Source organism: Crassostrea angulata, unplaced genomic scaffold (genome assembly GCF_025612915.1).
Source record: "Crassostrea angulata isolate pt1a10 unplaced genomic scaffold, ASM2561291v2 HiC_scaffold_107, whole genome shotgun sequence".
In the NCBI taxonomy this organism is placed as follows: domain Eukaryota; kingdom Metazoa; phylum Mollusca; class Bivalvia; order Ostreida; family Ostreidae; genus Magallana; species Magallana angulata.
The window spans coordinates 94379-117572 of record NW_026441662.1 but is presented as its reverse complement, the minus strand read 5'-3'; the positions used below and the strand labels follow the sequence as shown (position 1 = coordinate 117572).

The window sequence follows — 23194 nt, the reverse complement described above, 5'->3', positions numbered from 1 at the left end:
CTGAAATTAGGAAAGTGCAATCAATTCAAAGGAAGTTGTGGCATTTATTTATTCATTCATTACCAACTTTTCTTTTCTGACTAGGTATATATATACCTGGTGCTGAACAGAAATTAATATATTTTATTTATAGCAAGGCACTTAATCATGCGTGGATCCAGAGGTTTTTTCTCTAGGGAAACGTCTCCTGCAATTGACGGTTGCACAGTTAGTTTCTGACACAGGTCATTTGGTTTACAGTATACAATTATGTATTAATTAAAATACAATTGATTAAAAGTATACAATTTTTGTAAAAACAAAAATAATGGGCGAATATATGGGTCAATGAGGGCTAGTTCGAGAAAGTGCATGTCCCTATGTTTGAAAAAGGCCGCTACTTTCGGTTCAGTAAATATTGTCCATTGTTGATCAAATTAATAATCGTAAACGAAATCCAATATTTAGGCAAGCGAATGTATGTATACATATGTCAACGTTTTAACATCATTAGACATCAATAAACTTGTTGTAACTTACCGTGCATATCAATGTGACCTTTAAGTTATTTCAGCCATAATCGGGTGGATGACGCCCTGATCATGAGATTGGAATGAGAGAATACGAGACTTGTTTAATTTACTTCCTGGTTGTATGACCTCTTACCTTGAATAAATAATCATTTATTTGCATGAAAGGGACCCAGTGTCATTGTGATACGCGTGCTATAGATGTGTGTAAACAAAAGTGTAAATGTATGTGCTGCAAGATTTAACAGTAAACGCACGTAGCATCGGGGGGGGGGGGGGGGGACTTTTTTGCGGAGGAAGGATTTTTCCTTAACGTTCATACAAAACAATTGATTAACAAGGAGTTTGCACCCCACTTTTCCTTTCCCGTGACTATGTAAAAATAAGATTAAAAAATAAGGAATAAGTGAAAAGGAAGTTAATAGTATACCTTCACCTTCTATCACTTGAAAAACTCTATGAAAAATCATGACACCGATTTCTTGTTGATGGCAATTTGATAGACTTTTTAGAAATATATATAATCAAAGCACTATACACTTTATTTAAAATAATGTTTTTTTATGGATTAAACACGCGTTCAGTGCTTGTACATGTAAGTAGAGCGTTATATATACATAGGTTCAATAGTATTATGCCTGCATGCGCGGATCTAGTATGTCGGCAGCCTCAAATACCTTCCGGACCCCCCCCCCCCCCACCGCACCTCCTTCCCAACTCGTTTAAAAAAATATTCTGAATCCTCGCATGTGCCTGTATTCTAAATCTTATTGAATATCAAAAATAAAAATACAATACATCAAATGAACACAATAAATCAGAGGCTTTTATTGGCGATATTTATCGTTTGACAAGTGTCGCTCTGGGCATCGCCAAAGATGACGAATCATCATCACAGTGGAGGGCGAACAGTACCAGTAAATCAGGACAAGAAAATTACCGTCAATTGAATAGTAAAAAAAAAATCTTTTGTGAAAATTTGACTCAATTTTGATGATACCATTCTTGCTCTAGAATTTGACCATAATATTTTTTTGTTGACCTGAATTATGTCTGAATTGTCTGGATTTTGACTACTTGCTCATAGATGAATGGCAGATTAGCCTTCAATTTAAAGTTTCGCATTAAAGATGCACATTTCTCTTATTATAAAAATATTTTTTTGATAGATTAAAACTTGCAAACATTGTCAAATTTATCGTTTTAAATTGATAAAATGTTAATATTCATTAAAGCTTGCATACGTACATGTATTTAACTGGGAAGTTTATCATGAAATATTACAACTGAAAAGTAAGTAGTTCACAGAGGGAAACCGGTGTGCAATAAACAGTCTGGATGAGGCTAAAGAGGGACAACTCCGCTTGTCCTTAAAATGCTGAGATGAACTATTTCTGCTGGAGATTTAAATTTCCCTGTTTGTACAACAGAATGAATGACTAGCCAGCTGTAAACATAGTCAATATGGAAGCTTGCTAAGATTCCACTAAATCTGTAGTAGAAATAGTGATTCTTTTAACTTTTCCAGATTTCTATCAAAGAGACATATATATTTATATTCTATGTACATGCTTGTTCAAAATATTCATTCATACAAAGGTAGATCAAATCTGTAATGGCACACAGAAATATAGTTTGATGAATGAAGGAAGGTAGGGCTTGAAATTTAAAGGTTAGTAAAGCATATGCCATTTCTTTAAGGGTTGATTGAATTTTGAATGTGTTGGGCGAGAAGTGGAATATCAAAAATCCACAAGCACCTAGATCCACCAATTATTCACATAAATTTATATCCATAGTTGTAGAGTTTTTTTTATTATTATTTGTTAAAAATCAATTTAAATTGTCTCAGGAAATTTTACCCTGTGATCACACAGACTGTGCTGGTGGTGTTAAATTTTTACAAAAAAGTTTCCAATAATGCTTAACACATTACACATTTTTAGATAAAGCTTTATTAGAAAATGTTAAGAAAACACCATAAACTTATTATTGTTGACTGATGTGACACTCATATTTTTAGTAACTATTTGAAATGTTGATATGCTTTTAGTAATTATCTTATAACAAAAGAAGATTTTTATAAGTTATACATGTATTTCTCTCTTTCTACATATCAATCCGTGTCAAAAAGAATTACATGCATGAATACTACACGTCACTCATCTAAAATCTTGCTTAAATTTCTTATTTACATTGTTAATATATAGTGTATATAATTTAACATAGGTATATAAAAGTTATAAACATTGCACGCAATAATTTGTGTCAATATTTTATTGTTTTATTCTGGATATTGTATGTTGTACAGTTTTAAGTGCCTATGATAAGTCAGATTAAGTCAGATTCAAACTAGTAAGAGATACGTGGTATCTGACTTTGATGTCTATTTCACTTAATGAATGAAACAATAAAATATACCAAACACAATTACTTAGTTTTCAGTTCAAACGTTTTCATGACCCTTTGATTCAGAATCCAAGACATGTTGTAATTTATTTGATGTCCTAAATTTTTTCAATATTGATGTCTAATTTAAATTTTAATAAGCTAAGGTTGAGTAGTTTCAAGTTGTCATTTTATTAAATTGTTTCTAACACCCCCCCCCCGACCTCCTGACCCCAAAAAAGTAGTGACAGTTAGCAGAAATATTTGATTGAAATTAGACACAAATGCATGAACATACATGTATACGTAATGTATTTTAATACCTCATAACCCATAAGCAGATCTAGACTAGAAAGGTGAGGGGGAGGGGGTCGGCAAGGTTTGTGTATGTCTTGACCCCCCCCCCCACTCACACATCAAAAATATGTCTCAACCCCCCCCCCCCCCCCCTTGGAAAATAAAATATTCTGGATCTGTGTATGTAATCCACTTTGTATATTTGGTTTTAAAATTAGACCAAAAAAATCTATGGGATCCGGGATCCGGTGTTTCTATTATGTTGTCATTATAAGCAATGCAGCGTTTTTTGACTGTTTTTTTAAACAGACTGCATGAAGTTGGATATACTTAGAGCCCAATTTGTATTTTAATGACTGATTTTATTAATGCTTTGCGTTAGGGTCATGCATGGATTAAGTTGGGTGTGGGGATCCTTGCTCCTCCCCATATGAATTCAGATATCAAGATATTTCAAACTTGCCGAAAATTAGCATTGACTTGACACCCCCCCCCCCCCCTGCACACCCCCCCCCCCCTTGCATGATAAAGGCAATGCAATCAATGCTATAGTCCGATAGACACGGTTTAATTTTTAGATTTCACGATAGGAATATATACATTTTGAGGTCCATATGGTTTTTTTATTGTAAAAATTGGAATATAATAGTTTACATTCTAGAGTTCTGAATAGATATTTTTTAAATCAAAATTTTAATAAAAAAAATTACTAAATATATATTTAGTTATTTACGAACAAGATAGAGAGAGGAATCTGGGCCAACCCACCCCTTCACGAAATTTCAAACACAGGGGCGTCGGAAGGTATTTCATATTTGGGCGGCGAATTTGATGGATAAAGTAGGTGGGGGGGGGGGGGGTGAACCGGATCTAAATTAACTTGAAATTAAAATATTCTACGATATTTCCAATTATTGTTAACCATATGTTTTAAAATTATGATAATGTCATTTTTTACGGCACTATATAAAAAACAAAGCAATTATGTTCACAGAGACATATTCCATGTCCACTGAGGAGGCTCTGCTCGTGCCTACAGAGGCACAGCACGTGTCCAGAGAAGGGGCACATATCATGCCTACAGACGCACATCATGCACTCACAGAATAGGGGGACAACTGCGCCCACAGAGGCCGAGCACGACCACGACCTGTTCCAAGAGATTAAAACCGAGTCCCTAGGGACACAGAACATGCCCCCGAAAATCGATACAGAGGCACCCGGATTTATACAAACAGATGCAACAGGTGACCGTTTCGAGAAATCTTAAGAGCCCAAGGCAATTATAAGTTTATCATTTTGCTGAATTGTTAATTATTAATGTGTAATTATTAATTGTATTGTTAATTATTATTTCTTTATTCCTCTACTACTGAGTAACTTAAATTCATATGTTATAAATTTCAACATACCAGAGATTTGGAGATACCGGGTCCCTCGTTTACATCGACCATATGCATGATTTATTGTTATCAGATCCAAAAATAATTGTGTAAAGTGGTTCTTACATTGAAAAATGAAATTCAATTTTACAAAAATCGAGCTGTTGATTTTAGGGCATTATGCTGCGCTTTGTAAAATCTTTAATTATGATATGAGAGAGAGAGAGAGAGAGAGAGAGAGAGAGAGAGAGAGAGGGTTGAACTAATTTGGAAAAGTGCTTCTGTTTTCTTTTAAATGAACAAATGTTCCATGATATCGATGATGGTCGACCATGAAAATGACAACAGTAGAGACATTGAGGAAGAACTGGACCAGGCAGTATGGTCATAACTAATTGTAATCAGATTCATCAGATTAATTATATTTTCATCATGTCATTGATTTAATGTTTCGATTTTGTAGACATTCTCACCAATCTTTACTTGTTATGAATATCACAACAAATTGGAACATTTAATAATTCAGTCTCGTGTTTTTCAGGCCATCTCCAGACTTTGTGCCGTGTCGGGGGAGATAATTCTTGGAGAAGAGGTACTGAATAAAAACTTGTCCAGTTGAAATATACATATTACAGATTAATCTAGTTGATTTAATATTATATATCGATATATTTCTATTTATGCACATTCTCTCTTTAGGCAGGAGTTTTGTCAGAGCTGACTATAAGAACAGTTCTGGCTGAGGAGCGAATTACATTAGAGGTGATTATTTAAGAAAAAAGGTATCATTTTTGGATGTATATCGAGATATAGATACGGGTTGGTCACGTGATTATTTAATTGCCATTGATTTGGTCTTTCAATATAAATCAGTTTAAGTTTGAAAAATTGTTTTTTTTCTAAAATTTCTTTTTTAAAGATAATTGTTCGATATTGTATGGAATTGAGGTTTTTTTTAGTATAAAACTTAGTAAGAACTCCATTTGGTTAAAGTATCAATTTCAATCTAATTTGACATTATATGCATATGATGATAAAGAACTCTCTGCATTCCATGCATAAGCTATCGTTTATTGATTATCTTTATTCGTGCATACAAGTTTATAGTACAAATACACAGATAAATTAAAATTCACAAAGTTAAGATCAAATGTCAAACAAGTGACATTTTTAACATACATTCCTCACTGTATGGATGTTTACTATATGATAATATCTACCATTTGAAATTATCTACAGGTGCCAAGAATAATTGTTATTTGGCGTCAATCGATGTAACAAAAAACTTGAATAATGAAAGAATAAACAACTTTCGCATGTTGAAATAATTAAAACATATTTTGATATAGTCCTACTAAGGAAATAAACTTAATTTATATACAAGTATTTTACAACAAATTTGAATCCTTTGCCATTTTACGCAAATAGAAAGTTGAATAAAAGTTGGAGATTGTCACAAAATACTACATATTTTTAAAATTTTTAATAATATTAAAATTAGCAATGGCACGGAAACAAATAATGTTATCAGGAAAATATTTTTCCGCGTGAATATTTTGCTTTATTCGTTCACTCAGATTTGATTTGCGAAAAATACAGATTACGTGATAGTTAACACTCTAAAGACTTATTTGAATGACTTGGCACCCGACCGGATTTGCGCACACACCTGTCTATATATTTCGCAAACAATACATAATTGTCCAGTTCGATGGTGTCCAGGTCGTCTGCTTTTGTTTCGGTGAAGCACAATAGATCTTGATATAATTTCAAATTGGTAGCATTAATGTATCCATCAGAAAAAAAATCTGCAATAATCAGTGTCTAGAACATGTAATTTTGAATCAATTTCATTGTTCCCGATTTCCACTCAGCCACAAACAGGTTGTCGTTGGTGTCCACACATAAACCGTATGGACAACATATATCGCAGCTGTCAATGTAGCGGAGGAGCTGTCCGTCCTGATCAAGGATATGGATACTATGGTTGTTACAGTCAGCCGTCAGAATCCGACCCTGGCTGTCTGTGGTGATGCCGTAAGGATTAAATGATCTGGTGGCAGTAGTGGATGGCCCATTGTATGAAAAGCGAAATTTTCCGACTCGGCTGACCACCACTACAGCACCGGCCCAACAGATAGATACACAGATATCTTCGTTCCTATTTTCATTAATGTATTTTATGCCACCAGGTGAATACAGAGGGTGGCCGTTAGTATCAAACTGAACACTTTGTTTCTCCTTTCCTTTTGTGCTACAGTAACGCACGACTTTTGATTCTCTGTTATTATCACTGTCCATGATTACCAGGAGGTCACCAGAGGAGGTAGTACAGACACCAAGGGGTCTCCATTTTCTTAATTTTATCTTCTGTATTTGTTTTTCCTTCACTATGTTCAGAGTTTGATTAATGTAATCAGTATATGCTAGATATCCTTTCTTTGTCATTGCAATGTCCTTTGGCTTATTCCCTGACTTGGTTTCTATTGACTTCACTAATTCTCCTTGAAGATTGAAGAGTCTCATGATATGGTCATTGCTACACGTCCACACTTCTTGATCACTCTGACAACACACACTGTACAGCCGATTTATTTCTTCATGTTCAGTTTTTATTTCTCTGATTATTCGTGGTTTTTCAGTTCCTCGTCTTTCATTCGGAGAAAAATCATTAGAAGCAAAAATTACTGCAAAACCATGTTCATCTGATAATAAGAGAGAACCAAACTGTTGATAGATATGTTCTTTTTCGATCTTTTGGGGCGTAAATATACCCCTTGGTGGGGCCGATTTCCGTAACGGATACATTTCTTTAAAATCACTATTCCGGGATTTATATGCAAAGGTTAAACTTATATCATTGGACTCTAAAACTGTTTGGAGATCTGTTATAAACTGTGTGATTTCAGACATAATGCCAGTGATGTTAACTTCCTCTCCACATAAGACGGCCAAAATGTTGGATTCCATACTATTGACGTCTGTTGTAAGTTTTTTAGTAATTAAGGTCTTCCGTTTCCAACGGAAGACCTTACTATTATTCTGAAAAATTTTCAAATTTCTTATTATTTTTTTTTTCTTCTAGACGCCAACTTTGATCCTTAATATCTCGCTCGTTTGTTCACCGATTGTTTTGAAATTTTTAGGACTGATAACATGCCGTGTGATGTTGTCGTTGCATATTTTAGTTAAGGAAAATCCCCATCCGGTTTTGAGTTATTCCCCTTTTAGTAAAATTTAACGACTTCTTTTGTCCAGGGGGGTTTAGCTATAACGATGACTGGCAGAGTCTCAAAGATGGGCTGCTTTGGAAGCTAATACATTGAATTTGTGCGAGATATATTTTATTTATTATTTAAATGCAAATAAAAGGGGTGGTATAGATGTTGAAACAAAGGTAAGAAAAAAATTCAAAAAAATTCGCGTATTTTCCGTGTTAGTTTTTTAACTGATAAAAATTTGTTATAACATGTATTTTAAAAGATCTTGGTCTTACCAAGACCTTTCATTCGGTATACAGAAAAAGGGGATGGCCATTATAATTAGGGAGTTAGATGCGTCAAAAGTTTCTTGTCAATAACTTGTAAAGGAATAAAAATTTCTAATGCATTATTGAAGCAAAGTTGTAAAGAAATTAATTTTGAATCCTTCCGTGGTATTCAATTTAATGTTTTCGTAATTTATAGCCAGTATTTGCAGAAACAATTGTTGTCAGTTCGGTCCATTTTTGAGGGGGTGTGCACGTTTAGGAGGTTATGAAAGGGCTTTTTGTAATGCACTAACTGATACATGCAGCGCGCAAAAATAATTCTACATAAAGTTCCCAAATGTTTTTATTCATATGTACATATTCATTTCATAAAGATGAACCTCTTTGACCTTATTTTTGTTGTTTGTTTCATAACTGTGCCCCTTTTCTATATTTAGATGCATTACGAGACTCAGGTAACCGATCGATAGAAGAGTCGCTAGCTGTATTCAGGCCGTCGCCTTGACGACAGTGCATATGCGTACACACGTTTAACGCCCCACTGTGTTACTGTAACAGAGACATTTTGAATTGTTTCAGTACTGGGAGATGTGTTAATAAAATGGTTCGAATGCATGGTAATTAAACTCAACTTTTCTACAGTACGTATACACGGCCGTCATATAAAGCACAATGTGTATTACTGACATGACAAATGTACGCTGGCAATTTAAACGAACGCGGGATTGCTCCCGATAGAACATTTCTTTTAAAGCAAAACAAAATACTGATTTCCGATGGATATAATATTATCATCGTGGAGATGATTTTAAAAAGTGAACTTAATATTCGTATACGATAATATTTGAATCCAAACCCGCTATTTTTAAGTAACGGGTATTAGGGATATTAATTATGACTTTCCCCGCGTTTCACGTTTTTTACTTGCAATGCATCTACAAACGAAAATACCAAACAACCTTCGGCAGTAATTTATAAATTATTTATTATATACTAGTACACAATATTAAAGAGATAATTAACTAAATTGTGCTTTATAATTGTACTCGCTATCTTCCGTGAAATAATGGCATGGAAAAAATGTTGTTCAATGTTCATCAAAAACGATGTAGCCTTAGCAATCGAAAATAATTAACAAACTGTATATTGATAGATTGACACATTAACAAACATTCAGACCCGCAATGTATTTTTTGCAAATTATATAAAATGTAGACTCAATAAGTGAATTTTTCCGTTTGGGGTATTTTGAATCACATGTGTACGCTATATGTACATGTACACATAGATTAATAGCCATATAGATAAACACTTTCAGTGTTGAATTTTTAAAAGATATTTTGTATTTGCAATGCAATGCAATGCAATGCAATGCAATGCAAGGGCTATTAAATTCGAACAATGTACATGCGGTAGGGATCGAACTGATACTGGTTCTGCTTGTTCTACAAACAGCGAATGAAATGCAAAGTATTAGGGTGTTATTTTTTAAACAAATAAGTATTGCTCTCTTAAAACCTTGCATTACTAAACAAAGTATTTCATCGGAAGCATTATTAGTTACCTTAGCTGCATATATGTAGCTCTCCGTCTGGAAAAATTGAGTACCATCCGAAATTTTTCATACAAGGGCTATACAGACTTGCAGCTAACATTACCTTAGAATTTGCCGCTGTTCATAAATTCATTAAAAGACGCGCAGATTCAAGTGGTTATATGTCGTTTGATATGGGATTTATGATGTCTATTTATATTATTTTAATTAAGGACAGACGAGACGTTCCTCAATTTTATATAATTTCCCTTGATATTTCATTCCTTATTTATTAACATTTAAACCTGTTAATTCCAACAAATTTAGAGTACATTACCAGGCTCGTTTTGGAGCTAGAATATTTCGAACTTTCCTTCAAATAGCACGCAAAATGCATTTGAATGCTTATAAGTAAAGTCATACTATATATTTTAATTTGAACACTTTATATTCAAACCAAAAAAATCATATTACATAAAGATTTAATTATGAAATAACAAAGTGGAAATCTTCACATTGTGGAGATAGGAAAAAATGGAAGACACATGAAGGTCGCGTCTGACCTTAATATTATACAAGCAATAGTTTTCCAAAAAGCTTGCATGACTACCCAAATTTATTCAATGGAAGCATGCATGTATCAATTAGGCTATCTTATAAGAAATGAAATTTAATTTTCGCTGCGGATCATAAATTATTAAACTGAACATGCAGAGTTTAGAAGCAATTTCAATCTTTTTCTTCGATCGAGTGCATGTACCTGTACATCACTGGAAATTAAATCATTTCATTATTTTAAATCATCTTAGGAATGTACATGTATCCAGAGGCGGATCCAGCAATTTGAAAAAGGGGAGGGGGGAGGGGGTTCCATTTGATAAAAACCAATATGTGCAAAATTCATCATTTGTCAATAAACAAGGACTTTTTGAACATTTTCCGTGCGTATACAACTGTATTTAATAAACATTTATCTCATCACTATTTAATTCACATCTATTTCAACAGCAGAGTGCACTGCATTATTAAGCGTTTTGCCGTTTATGTTTAGGTAAGGAAGATTTGCATAATATCTAACCTAAAAAAAACTCAAGTCTCCAGCAATGAGAAAGTGCGTCTATGTTTGATAGAAAAGAAACACTAAGAAACAAAAGATAACTCAGAATAATTACGACAAACTATTATAAAAATTGATATTTTGGTAATTTTTTTTATGTCTTTGATGTTTATAAATTCTGAACTGTTTATCGATTTTGGTGTTTTAAATAAAGGTCTAAATGATAGGATATGACAAAAGAATGGGAATAATTTATCTGCTGAATAAATGATGCGTGTGTAATACAATGGTAAAAGCTATTGTCGTCCCAGGGAACTTGATGTGACCTCTGTAATGGGTGCGCTACATCATCTGGCACTAGTACAAATGCGATCATATTTAGAAAAGTTTTGGAAAGGTGGGCATTTTAAATAAAAGTAAATATTCCAATTATATGAATTTATATTTGTTTTAATTAATCCAAACTGATGATTCTTTGTTAATGATGATAATCCAACACACTTTATTACTTACATTGTACTACTTAGACAATGTGTATCATCTTGTTGCGATGACACCTCCCTCTTTTTTTTTTTGACCTTTCAAATATGGCAATCTATTTTTAAATCAGGATTACACACGTGCAATGTGAAAAGCCCTTTTAATTGAACACTCTTGCTCATTGTTGCTTATTACATCCCATATAACGTTTTCATCAATTATGAATATAAATGTTGACACATTAAAGATGCATCGTCAGGCAATTATTAATTCAAGCTTGTGGGTGCCCCCCCCCCACACTTTTTCTCACAGCAACTAATTTTTTTTAAATTAACTTATAAAAAATTGAATTATCAAGATTATTTGGATGAGTCTGGCCTCCCCCACTTTCAAAAAGGATGCTACGTGCCTGCATAAAGATAACAATATTCAAGGGCCTTCCGTCATTTTCAAGCCATGATAAACATGATAAAAAGGACTCTCAAAATAAGAAAATAGACGCAAAGTAAACTGCATTCACGGCATATGTTCACAATGTATGATGTGTCTCAAAATTCCTATTTTGGACTCGTCCACTATAACAACGAAAAAATTAATGAATGAGACATTCTGATTCTGGCGCGGAGTCTTGTAAATGAAATTTCCATTGATCTGAATGGATTTTTCCGTGAGGGTCGGGGTAGGTATAAAAACAAATTTAATCGTTCAAAGTTTTGAATTGTTAACAACGATATATCAGATCGAATGTTTTAGAACGATTTATAAATCCACATCTTCGCTAGCCAAGGGTTTTCGGTCCACTTTGCTCCGCAAAGTGGACCGAAAACCCTTGGCTAGCGAAGATGTAAATCCAAAATACAGTCATTTTTAATCGGTTGACGTGTGAGCATATGTATTAAGTAGGCGGGCATCCTTACACCCTATTAATTGAAGACAAATGAAATCGCGTCCAGCAGAACTCCCTGGCATTTTAGTGTATGTTATTATGAATTTATGATTTTGTTTGTTAATAACAATTCAACATCAATTATTAATTAACAATGTACACTCTAGTACGCTAATACACAATTTTGTTGCGATGACCCCTCCCCCCCGGCCATTATACCTATTTTTAAATCAGGATTACACACGTGCTTGCATGTGCAGAAGACAATCTGGAACTTAACTGATAACTATATCATCTCTTTGGAAATTTATTTCTCCGTAAGCAAATACGTGTAGTAACTGATACATGCAATTGTGAAAACCATAGAGGAATGCATGATCTGCGCATAATAACTAACTGCTTGATACAATATTTCTTTTTTCCAACATGTTTTAAGTCAATGATAATATGAAAATATATGATTGACTTCATAACGGAAATTACTCATTTTCTTTATTCCCCTTTTCAATAAACAAAACAAACCAACAGACCAAATTGATCCAGATAAATATAATTATCAAAAATAAAACTAAAAAACAAACTACACTTTCATCGTTCACCCACAATATTGCCTTTTCGATATTTGTCATCGTGGTAGATCCGTGTAACAATCTATTAAGTAGGTGCTTGCACGACATAGAACCGGCCCTTGCTGATCAACGTTTTCATTAACGCATATAAAGGAAAAAAAATATTTAGATTTTTTCTTGGATTTATTTTGATGTTAATAAAAAAGAGAAGAAATTAGTTCTCAGTCTCACTTGATGCTTGTTTGTTAGCGGTTAATCTAAGTTCATTTTGTATATCCTTTTGTAATTTAAAAATATGCGATGTAAATCTTCTTTCCATGCAATATTTCGTATAAAACACCGAAGAGTAGTATCTTGAAACTTCATTCAAAATTTTATTAGACCTTTAAATTGTAAAATGCTAACATTGAAAATTGTGCCCGATTCCTTTTTTTTTTTAAGGTAAAACTTTTTTGATTAAAAAAAACTGATTCTTTGAGACAAAATAAATTGACATAATCAGTTTGACATTCTCTAAGTGCAGGTCTGTAGCTCTTAGTCTGAAAAAGAATCGGATGGACGACCTAGGACCCAGATCGTCCATCCAAATTTCTTGAATATTGCCATTTCTTTCGTACGCGGACGCATGTTGGCCGAATACTCACCGAGACTAAATGGTTCGTATTTTAAGTTTTAACTGCGTTTAAAGGTAATATTGGAATTCCGATAATTTTGAAAATGATTAATTAAATAAAAATGGTTAAAATTACCGTTAAATTACCGGCATCGGTCTTCCCCATGCGCGAATCTAGAAGAGTAGGGTGAGGGTTCCAGACCCCACCCCAACCCCCGCAAAATTTCTTTCCATTACATGTACAATATAAAATTACAAAAATATGCCTCGGACATCCCCAGGCAAACTCAAATAACCGTCAGACACTCAACCCCCACCCCAGGAAAATTTTTCTTATCCGCGCATGCCCCCCTCCCCCCCCCCTCAAAAAACAAATTAATTCTTCAGAACCCCCTGTAAAATTTCCAGGATCTCCGCATACATTCTAAAAGATTCATTGGCCCTTGCTTTTGATAAAAAATGCGAGTAAAATGTTTGGTCTTTTTACGTTCATACCGGTCATACCCACTGTGTGATTATAATCGTCGTCCATATTCTGTGTATATTGAGTCAATTATGATGATTAGATAAGTTTCTCAAAATAAAATGCACATGCAAAAAAACAACATGCGGCGAATCAAACTTCAGATCTGTATTTGCTTATATACATGTACTTTGTTTCTTTTACACAGTGTTTATACATCTAATATTGCACCATGGTCAGGTATCAATTTTTGTATTACGTCACAAGTATGACGCAGCTACGACGGAAGACCTAATCGTTGCTTGCAACGAGCTCGTCTCTAGTTGTATCTATTTCTCTGTGCCAATCATCTCCATGCTTCTTAATTTCTGTTCTCTGTTTCTCAAAGTGTATACTTATATCGACTTTTTCCGTCTGAATTTTTGAAATAATGTCTTGATATTGCGGATAAATTATGTTCTCCAGTTCTTCTAGATCTCTTTGCAATACTTCTTTTTTCTTCTCGAAACATTTCAAAATGTCCACTTTTCTATGCCGTTCATGTTCACCAGAAGAAATACATTGCACACAAATAGGAATGTCGCATTCCTCACAGTGAATCACGCATTGTTTTGATGAGTGTTTAGAACATGTAGGAGTAGATTCTCGCCTTTTTATTGGCACCACTTTATGGTCTTTTGATTCATCTGAAAGATGATCCCCAACACAGGCTTTACACAAATGTTTTTGACAAATTTCACAGTGCAAAGAGGTATGTGTCTTACAAATATGACACCGTAACACGTCCTGGGCACAACGTCGAGGATCCATGGTCAGACACCATACATTTTGTTGGGCATTTTAGATTTTCCTTTTTTCTAAAAATGAAAATAAAAATTTTAATGTTTGGTTTCTTTGCAATGTTTTTTTTTTATATATTTATGTAAATAAAATATATTTATTACATGTAGTTACATAAAATTGTTTTTATAAAAAAATTGTCCAAAGTTATCAAAGGTTCGTTGAATATTTTGCTTAGAAATGAGGCTAAACTAAAGTCAACTAAAGAGCTATACATACATTACAATTGGTGAAATATAAAATTCAAGTCAAATTAATAGCAATTCCTTTTAAATAAGCGAAGCAAAACACCCTCAAACCCTAAACTGAGAACTCAGAAAATATGAATTGAGAACCACGTGTAACAAAGTTTTCATAGTACCACAATACTACTATTTTCTATATAACCATATCACCATATCATTTATAAGATATGTAGTGTACTTGTTGTATCAATATATAAAATTTAATAGTCAAAGCTTTAATGACATCGATCTTATTATCAATTATATATATACTTACCGTCAGCTGTTTGTTCAATAACCGATGTTATTTCCCTCTAGACTTATTATAGGCGTTTCACCTGCAGTTGTGATAAAATAAACCTTGGCCTGTTTCAGCAATTAGATATTTTACTTGTAATGAAAATGAAATACAGTCTAAAGGCGTTCATTGATTTTGATGATAATGTAGGTTGCTGGAAGTAAAACATATATATATCCTATGCAGTTCCATGAAGCCACATATAATTTCCTGATTAATTTAGGAAACAATCTATGGGAAAATATAAATGTCCTTATATTGGTGCTTCAGATCCACTTTCGCTGGGGTTTGAACTCAGGGTCGTTTGAACCCACCCTCTTAGCAGTGAGCAGCCAGTGCGCTAACCACTTGTCGTCTAGGCAAGAAAAAATCTTGCTTTTGTTGACAACCGAAACCTAGCACACTGTACGGTTTTTCAATTGAGGTAAAATGTAGAAAAACGACAATCTGAGAGGATCGTGGCGATACACACTGTAGAGATATATACATGTACATATTATAAGTACAAACATTGCAATGACTCTAAATTTGACAAAGATTCATAATTTAGATAGATCAATTACAAATTAAAGATATTCGTCTTTTTGGAGCTCCCTAGGTTTTGTTTGTCTTTTACAGAGATAGGTTCTCTTGCCTAGACCGAGAGTTACACACGTGATGCTATTAAGCAAAGTGTGTGAATTGAAAAAAAAAACCATCAAAGAGTCAGGGCAATTTCCGTGTGTTTCCTATATCTGCATTGTTCCCAACAACTCTGCAGCTGGGTAGCGGTAAAATGTTTCGTTCTTTTAATTTTTAGCTATTATATGACATATTTATAGCAGTGACAAAGTAGGTTTTAATACATACATGTATCTTGAAAGCGATAACAGACTGCAAAGTGTCATTTGCCGTACGCAAGTTTATGAATCGATTTAATCGCTTATCAAACGGATTTTCACATCCTCATACGCTCAGGAAATTTTTAATGACGCATTATCATGTGCTGAAAACTGAAGGTTTAAATTTTCTAAGTTGGTATGGTACACCTTTCAATATTTATGATGTGGATAAAGGTACATTACATGATTTGATTGACCCTTTTCGGTATAAGGTCATGTACCCTTTCAATTGGGAATTTTTGATCGAAAAATTCCTCTACTGGGAAAACAGTTTTATGATATATGACTTAACACAAGTTAGCAAAAAACAAAACATTATATACAGTTTTCTTGGTTTACATTTGAATGCATATAACATGATTGCTCATTAAATTAATGTTTTCGTCAATATATACAATACTTAACAGAACGCTTAATCAGACTTTTTGATTGATATCTCAAAGGGTGTGTTATTTAGCATAGTTACAAAATCAGCATTTCATCGTTCATATTGTATAACAGTAATACACATAAAGTTTGAGAATTTTTTCAACGGGGTTTAGGAAAAAAACCGGTCAATTTTCAATGTGGAATAGGTCATATTAAAGGACCCGCGTGCAATGGATATTATCCCCTGCATTATAATCAAATTACGTTCACTTGTTTAAAATTTTACAATATTTGCCCCTAAAATATTTTTTTAATTTTATGAAAAGTAATATTTATAAAAATCCCAGCGGCAATCGAAACATAACTAACATATGCATAGCTACGCTCAATCCCAATGCGCTTCATGGCTACGTAATCTATTTTCGAAAAAGGTTATAAAATTATACTTGATTTTATTGTTTATTCGATAAGAGGTACGTCACAATATTAGTAGCCCCCCCCCCCCCCCCCGACACTTGTACATGTAGCGCAGCGGGTTAATTGTTTTAAAAATTTCAGCTGTCACAAACTTTAAAACGTTTATCTGGTTAAATATTGTAAAATTTGAAAAATTCTAAACCGGTAAAAGTATTTCATTTATAGTGCACTCTAATTCACATTATTTCAACATATCACCATACCACCTTGAGTTCAATTCAGTTCTATTCAGTAACTACAATATTTCGTTTATATGTCATTGCGGCTGGTTTGTCTGTTTGTATTGAGTTTTCTTTGCTTTATTTGTGTAACACTCGGCTACTTAAAGATTGTCTATGCTGTCCACATATAACCAATATGGAAAACAATTGACACATATTGGGGTAAAAAAAAACCACCCAAATTTAAATATCACCGAAATGTTATAACTCAGATTAGCATTTTAAAAGTTACCGTCACCAGATGGACACGGGGGCGTATTTGGGGTCTACATTTGTTGGATAAAAAAATTATACATTGACATGTTGTAATTTTTATCGTCTAATCAACATACAAAAAAAATGTGTCTTTTTATTTATACAAATATTTCATATTGTATTAATCTGATCCTTCGTAATTTAAATCGCGATATAAAGTTTGATTGTTGAAAATTGGTTTTTGCCAACCTGATAGCATGTTTCCCTGAACTACCCACAATGCTACATGTACTTTTGCGGATCATTATGGGTAAGCCAGAGAAACAGGCTACATATGCGTTTTCTTAACTGATATACATGTATATATCTTGTAAATTTTATCCATATATTTGAAAAATATCGTCTAACGACAATTTTCATTTTTCATAAATAATTCTTATATCAAAAATTGCTTTAATATATTACACGAACTTCTTTGGTAGAAATTTAGGCCCTGAGATATCCTGTTTTCACCAAAAAAAATTGTTTTAATTTCTAAATAAATATCAAAATGCTTTCAAATTTGGATTTTCTCTTTAATCTTTATTTATACAAAGCTCTTCTCAAAAATTGATATTGTCCCAAAAGAGCAACTTAAATATTTGAATCCAATCTTTTTAAAGTGTATGAACAATTGGCAACTGATGAAAAACAAAACGCCGAATCCAAAAACTCAGGAAAATGAGAGTCAAGGAACATCGTTTACCTTGTGTACACCTTTGTATGCATCGCTATTCGCACCCTGCCCGTGTATAGGTCCTCCAGTGGGGGGAATACCCCTAGATCTAAGTCCCCCCTCTCATGGAATGTAGATAATCACTGAGTCTATGACTTACATGTACACATGTACCTGTGACTACTCCTACTTATCGTGTTCAAAAATCCAGACATGTAAACTTGTAAATCCGAATATGTAATCGTGTTGGTATGTGAGTCTGAGTATGAATATGTGTAATTCTGATCGTGTAACCTATAAAACTCGGGCATAAACACGTGTAAGATTTGACTCAGTTCCTTCGCATGATGGACAATTTGCAGCTGTATTACTTTCATCAGTTAATTAAACATTTAACTATGCACACTCTCAATCCGTAGTTTCTGCATTTGTATCTTCAGGCTCGGCAATAGCACATCTGAAATGATACACATTGACAAATGTAAAGTCTACAAGTTTGTCGAATTTTGACATGACCTTATATGGCAACTGCCTTGCTGCGGGAAAACGGCATCCCGTAATCGCCGGAATGAATGAAAAATAAAAATAATTATATATTCAGCTTAACTGTTGCAATAAGTTTTTAATGAACGACACTTTTTCTATCGAAGATACCGTTATTATTTTAAAAAAAATAAATTCAGGTATGATTGAAACTAGACCAAACAGGAAGAGGGTCATGCATATAAAAATCGTTGCCGATGTGACGACTGCGCTAATTTCTGTATGATATACATGTAATTCCCATGGTATTATACGATAAGGGATAAAAAGAAATGCATTATATCTTAATTCTCTAAAACAATTTGACATGTAATTTAAAATGGAATATAAGTTAATGCGTACTCTTTTCTAAAAATGAGATGGGTCAAGAAATTTTCAAAGGGGGTAAATATATTTTGAGCGGCATGGGATTCTGAGACCGCCGTGAGGTCCCATGTAGCTCCATTGCTTCTGAATTCTAAGAATTTTTAGAGAACATTTTTAAACGGGATTTTCGGTTATTGAAATAGTGGAAATGGCGGGCGGGCGAGTGGCTGCCAGAAAGGTACCCCAATCTAATTAAAATTAGAACTTCCATCCGCTCCCCGGTTTCCGGTATCGTAGAGGAGCGGAATTGCAAGTCTAATTTTAATTAGATTGAAAGGTACCCTTATTGTACGATAACTCCTCGTACAGTTTTCGAGATAGGCAATTGTACTTTTGCATATCAATTATACGTATATCAGAAATATGCAAATTGCTAAGATTTTTATAAAAAAAAATAATAAATCAGCTGTTGAACTTAAACATTTTTGGCAAAAACATTGCATAAAGAGTACCCCATTTCTTTGGATAGGTAGTATTTATCAATTGAGGATTGAAACATGGATTATGGATACTGTCCACACAAAAGAAAACGCGATTTGCTGTCACATTGACAGCTTTTCTCTTGTTATTTTCATTATTTTTCTGAATAAGTGAGAATAAACGACCTGCAAAGATTTGGTAATTTTTTGCGGAAAAATGTATGAAACTATACATGTATTTATACTTTTTTAAAAATATCAAAATGATTTTGTTGTGCAAGTGAAGATAAATAATAAAACAAGTTATAAATAAAAATATGTTTTATAATTATTAATTAAAGCACCAAGTTTTGTTAAAAATTGAAAGGTTTGAAGAAATAGTAATGATATACTAGTATGTTTATGTTTTCGCAATAAAATTATTATGATTTTTCTTCGGAAACTGGATTTCTGTGTGTATGTAAGTGAGTCTGTATTGAATCGACATCCAGGACGTCATGTTCATATCCGGTATTAATTTCTTGAAATTTTAAAAAATGCCAATTTTCACCTGCATGATAGGCTTTTTTCCCTATATATGGCCGACAATGCAAAATAAAATATTAAAAATAATTTATACACATTGTATCTTCACGACAGTTAACCTAGTCTTTGGAATTTTTATTTATTTATTTTCAAATGGGGTGTCGCTTCTTATGTCTCATAATAATCAAAATCTCAAAACCAATGTCTTTAAATTCTTTGTTTTTCTTATCGATAACTTTCCAAAAAATAATACTTTCTAAGAAAAGTTGTTATCCAGAGATAATATGATTATAGACCTACCTTATATTTTTTAAATATTTATTCCGTCCCTATTACGGCGACTACGGTATGCCTTTACCTTTCTATCGGTGACGTCACTTTTTCCATATATGGTTATGTCAAAATTCGACAAACTTATAGACTTTACATTTGTTGATTTGCAACATGTCAGCCATGATATTTCAGAAAACGGAAATACAAATGCAGACTCTACAGATGAAAAGTGTGTATTATAGTGTCAGGTTACATGTAAATAACCAACAGCATTTAACAGCTGCAATTAACATCTGTAGGACAAATTAGATGGAAAGCCTGCGGGGTTAACTCTAAAGTGTTTATCCCTGAGTTTTATAGGTTACACGATCAGAATACACATATTCATACACAGACTCACACACGATTACATATTCAGATTAACAAGTTAACATGTCTGGAATTTTGAAAACGATTACACTCCATAGTATGTCCGATACATTCATCTATCTTATACACATAATTCTTAGTGGCACGATATGTGCTGATTTTTAGGCGGAAGCGCCTATTGCAATTGCTTTTATGACCTTCTACGTCAAAGGTCATTTTAGATTTTCATGTTCAAATAATGTTGATAACGTTTTCTTGATCGAGGAACTGGTACATTCATAATCCGAAATCCTCTGACTCTAATCCCCGCTTGTATATATTGTGACGTGCGGGAAAGACATGTCACAATATAAAAGCGGAGGTTAGAATCAGAGAAATCTCGGATAAGTACATAAATTTTATGAAAGAATTTATATTGTTTGTGTTAGGCATTCATCGATAATTCTGAAATGTCGGTCTATAGTTATGCATGAATACAGTACAGGGCGAGGCGTATAGGATTCAAATTTAGCACAATGGAATCGCATACAATGGAAGATAACGTACGCTTCCTTATTTTAAAACTTTAATATTTTGTGACATCTTTGCAGATCTATATGTTGATATGATGATTTTATAATATGTTACGTACTGCACTGTGTGATATAGGGTCCAATCATTTTGCTTACAAAAAGTTACAATATTCAGCTTGGTTTAAAAATGACTCATGAATAATGCAAATGGATTTTCTCTGATAATATCTCAAATATATCTTTTAGGTATCATACAAGATGCAATTGATTGGTTGATATAATAAATATTCCAGATAGGCTATTTTTCTTTTCTTTATCCTTTTACCTAAAGTATTTACTTTTATCTCAGAATTACGTTATCATTACTCTATAATAAAAGTGACTAAAATTTCCTATGGAAATTTCATTACATCATAATTTATATGATAATTTTTGATGACTGCATGTTTTTTTTTAAATTTCAAAATATGACAACTTTGACTATATACCGGTATGTCTTTGATCTACCATGTTCATGATTAATTGCAATTCCAAAAAGACTCAATTATATACCTGACAATGATTGTAGATAATGACCTAGCATATATGTATATATATATATATATATATATATATATATATATATATATATATATATATATATATATATATATATATATATATATATATATATATATATATATATATATATATATATATATATATATATATATATATATATATATATATATTTGTTACATATGTATGTTCTTTCAGATGAATGTAAAGAAACTGATTAACATTAACTGACAAGAGGAGACAATGAGAGCCCCACATCATTCTTCAACTCTAGTGAAGGGGAGAGTTGCTAAATTTAGACACTAAGCAAACTTCAAGCAAAACAAAGAAAAAGACGGATGCTATAAATGCGGTATTTTCTTCCCAGTTCAGCACTTTTAGAGGGACAAACATTGCATGTTTCCACCTTCTAAATGGAAGCAGGGGATCTAAAATTTGCTGGAATCCCCATCTTAATTGCTTTAGCACCATTTTCAAGGTTAGTAAATACAACTAAATTTAATTACGATATTCCATCTGGTTTTCTTGTTTAAGGTTGAACTAATTATACCCATGCTTGGAAGGAGAGGGGGTATATTGTTTTACCCTTGTGCGTCTGTTTGTCTATAACACAAATTTTGTCAAAGATATCTCAGCAACAATCGCAGATGCTTGAAATTTTAACTTAGTTTTTGTTAATTAAGACATGCCATACAGCAGGATTCATTTTTCAAAATATTTGATGTCAACTTCCCTTTACATGTAATGTTAACTATGCTTTTTTGTATACACATCAGAGCAGGGGTACATGTATCACTAGTGAGCATTGACTCACAGATATCTTGTTGTCATATCTTTAATAATGTAGTAAATATTCTTGTTCTAAATGCAATTATGAATTTTGGAGAAAAAAATTAAACTTTCATTTACAGTTCAATTACTTCATTTTCCATTAATTGTATATAATATATCGAAATAACCTTACAAATATGATAATCTATATCGTGTGATCTTCTTATATATCTCATCCTTTATTTGCAAAATACATGTATACATTTGAAAATAAATTATTTAAGGTAAAACACACATAAATTCAAAATATTTTATAGATTTATTTTATTTTTAAATCCATGGTTTCTTTATTGGAGATCAAGTATTTTGTAATTAAATATTGCTTAATAACATATCTATTGTATATTTTTCATCAACACATTTTAGAATATCCTGCTGGAAAAGACAGTTGTCATTGGTATAATGGATGCAAGACAACACTAGTGAATTGAAATTGTTGTTACCACAAATGGCACACACCAGGATTACACACTTTCCAAAAACACATTTACGGCATGCAACTATAAAGGGATTCTTTGAAAGTCTATGTTCTGTATTTGGGTAAGTTCTCTTTAAGATTCCATTAGCTACAAAAATTAAAAACTTAAGAAGTTATTGTGATTTGACAATAAAACATCAAGCAATTGTAAAGGACACATATTTGTACATTATTGAATATCAATCTATAGCCATCCATAAATTACTGGGCTTTTACTTTGTATTGCAATTCTCAACATTTGCATATATGTTTGATCTTTGTAAAATATGTTTGGTGTACATTACAGTAAGTAAATACATTCGTTCTAGGTTCAAACATTTGTCAACAAAATGTATGAACTGCAATTTGAGGATCATTTAGAGGTCTGCCATTCTCCACATATCAAATGACTTTGAAATCATCCTGTTAATGTTAAACCTGAAAATGTATTAA

At 32.9% G+C, this 23194-nt stretch overlaps 1 protein-coding gene across 1 annotated transcript; it reads right to left on the bottom strand.

Moving 5' to 3' along the window:
* Positions 1–6400: 6400 nt before the first annotated feature.
* Positions 6401–14518, bottom strand: LOC128169238 (probable RING finger protein 207 homolog). The gene is made up of 2 exons (XM_052835404.1): positions 13978–14518; positions 6401–7585 (listed from the first exon to the last, which is right to left on the bottom strand). Exons 1-2 carry the CDS (start codon positions 14476–14478, stop codon positions 6401–6403), a joined length of 1686 nt encoding a protein of 561 aa, XP_052691364.1. The 5' UTR covers positions 14479–14518.
* Positions 14519–23194: the final 8676 nt, after the last annotated feature.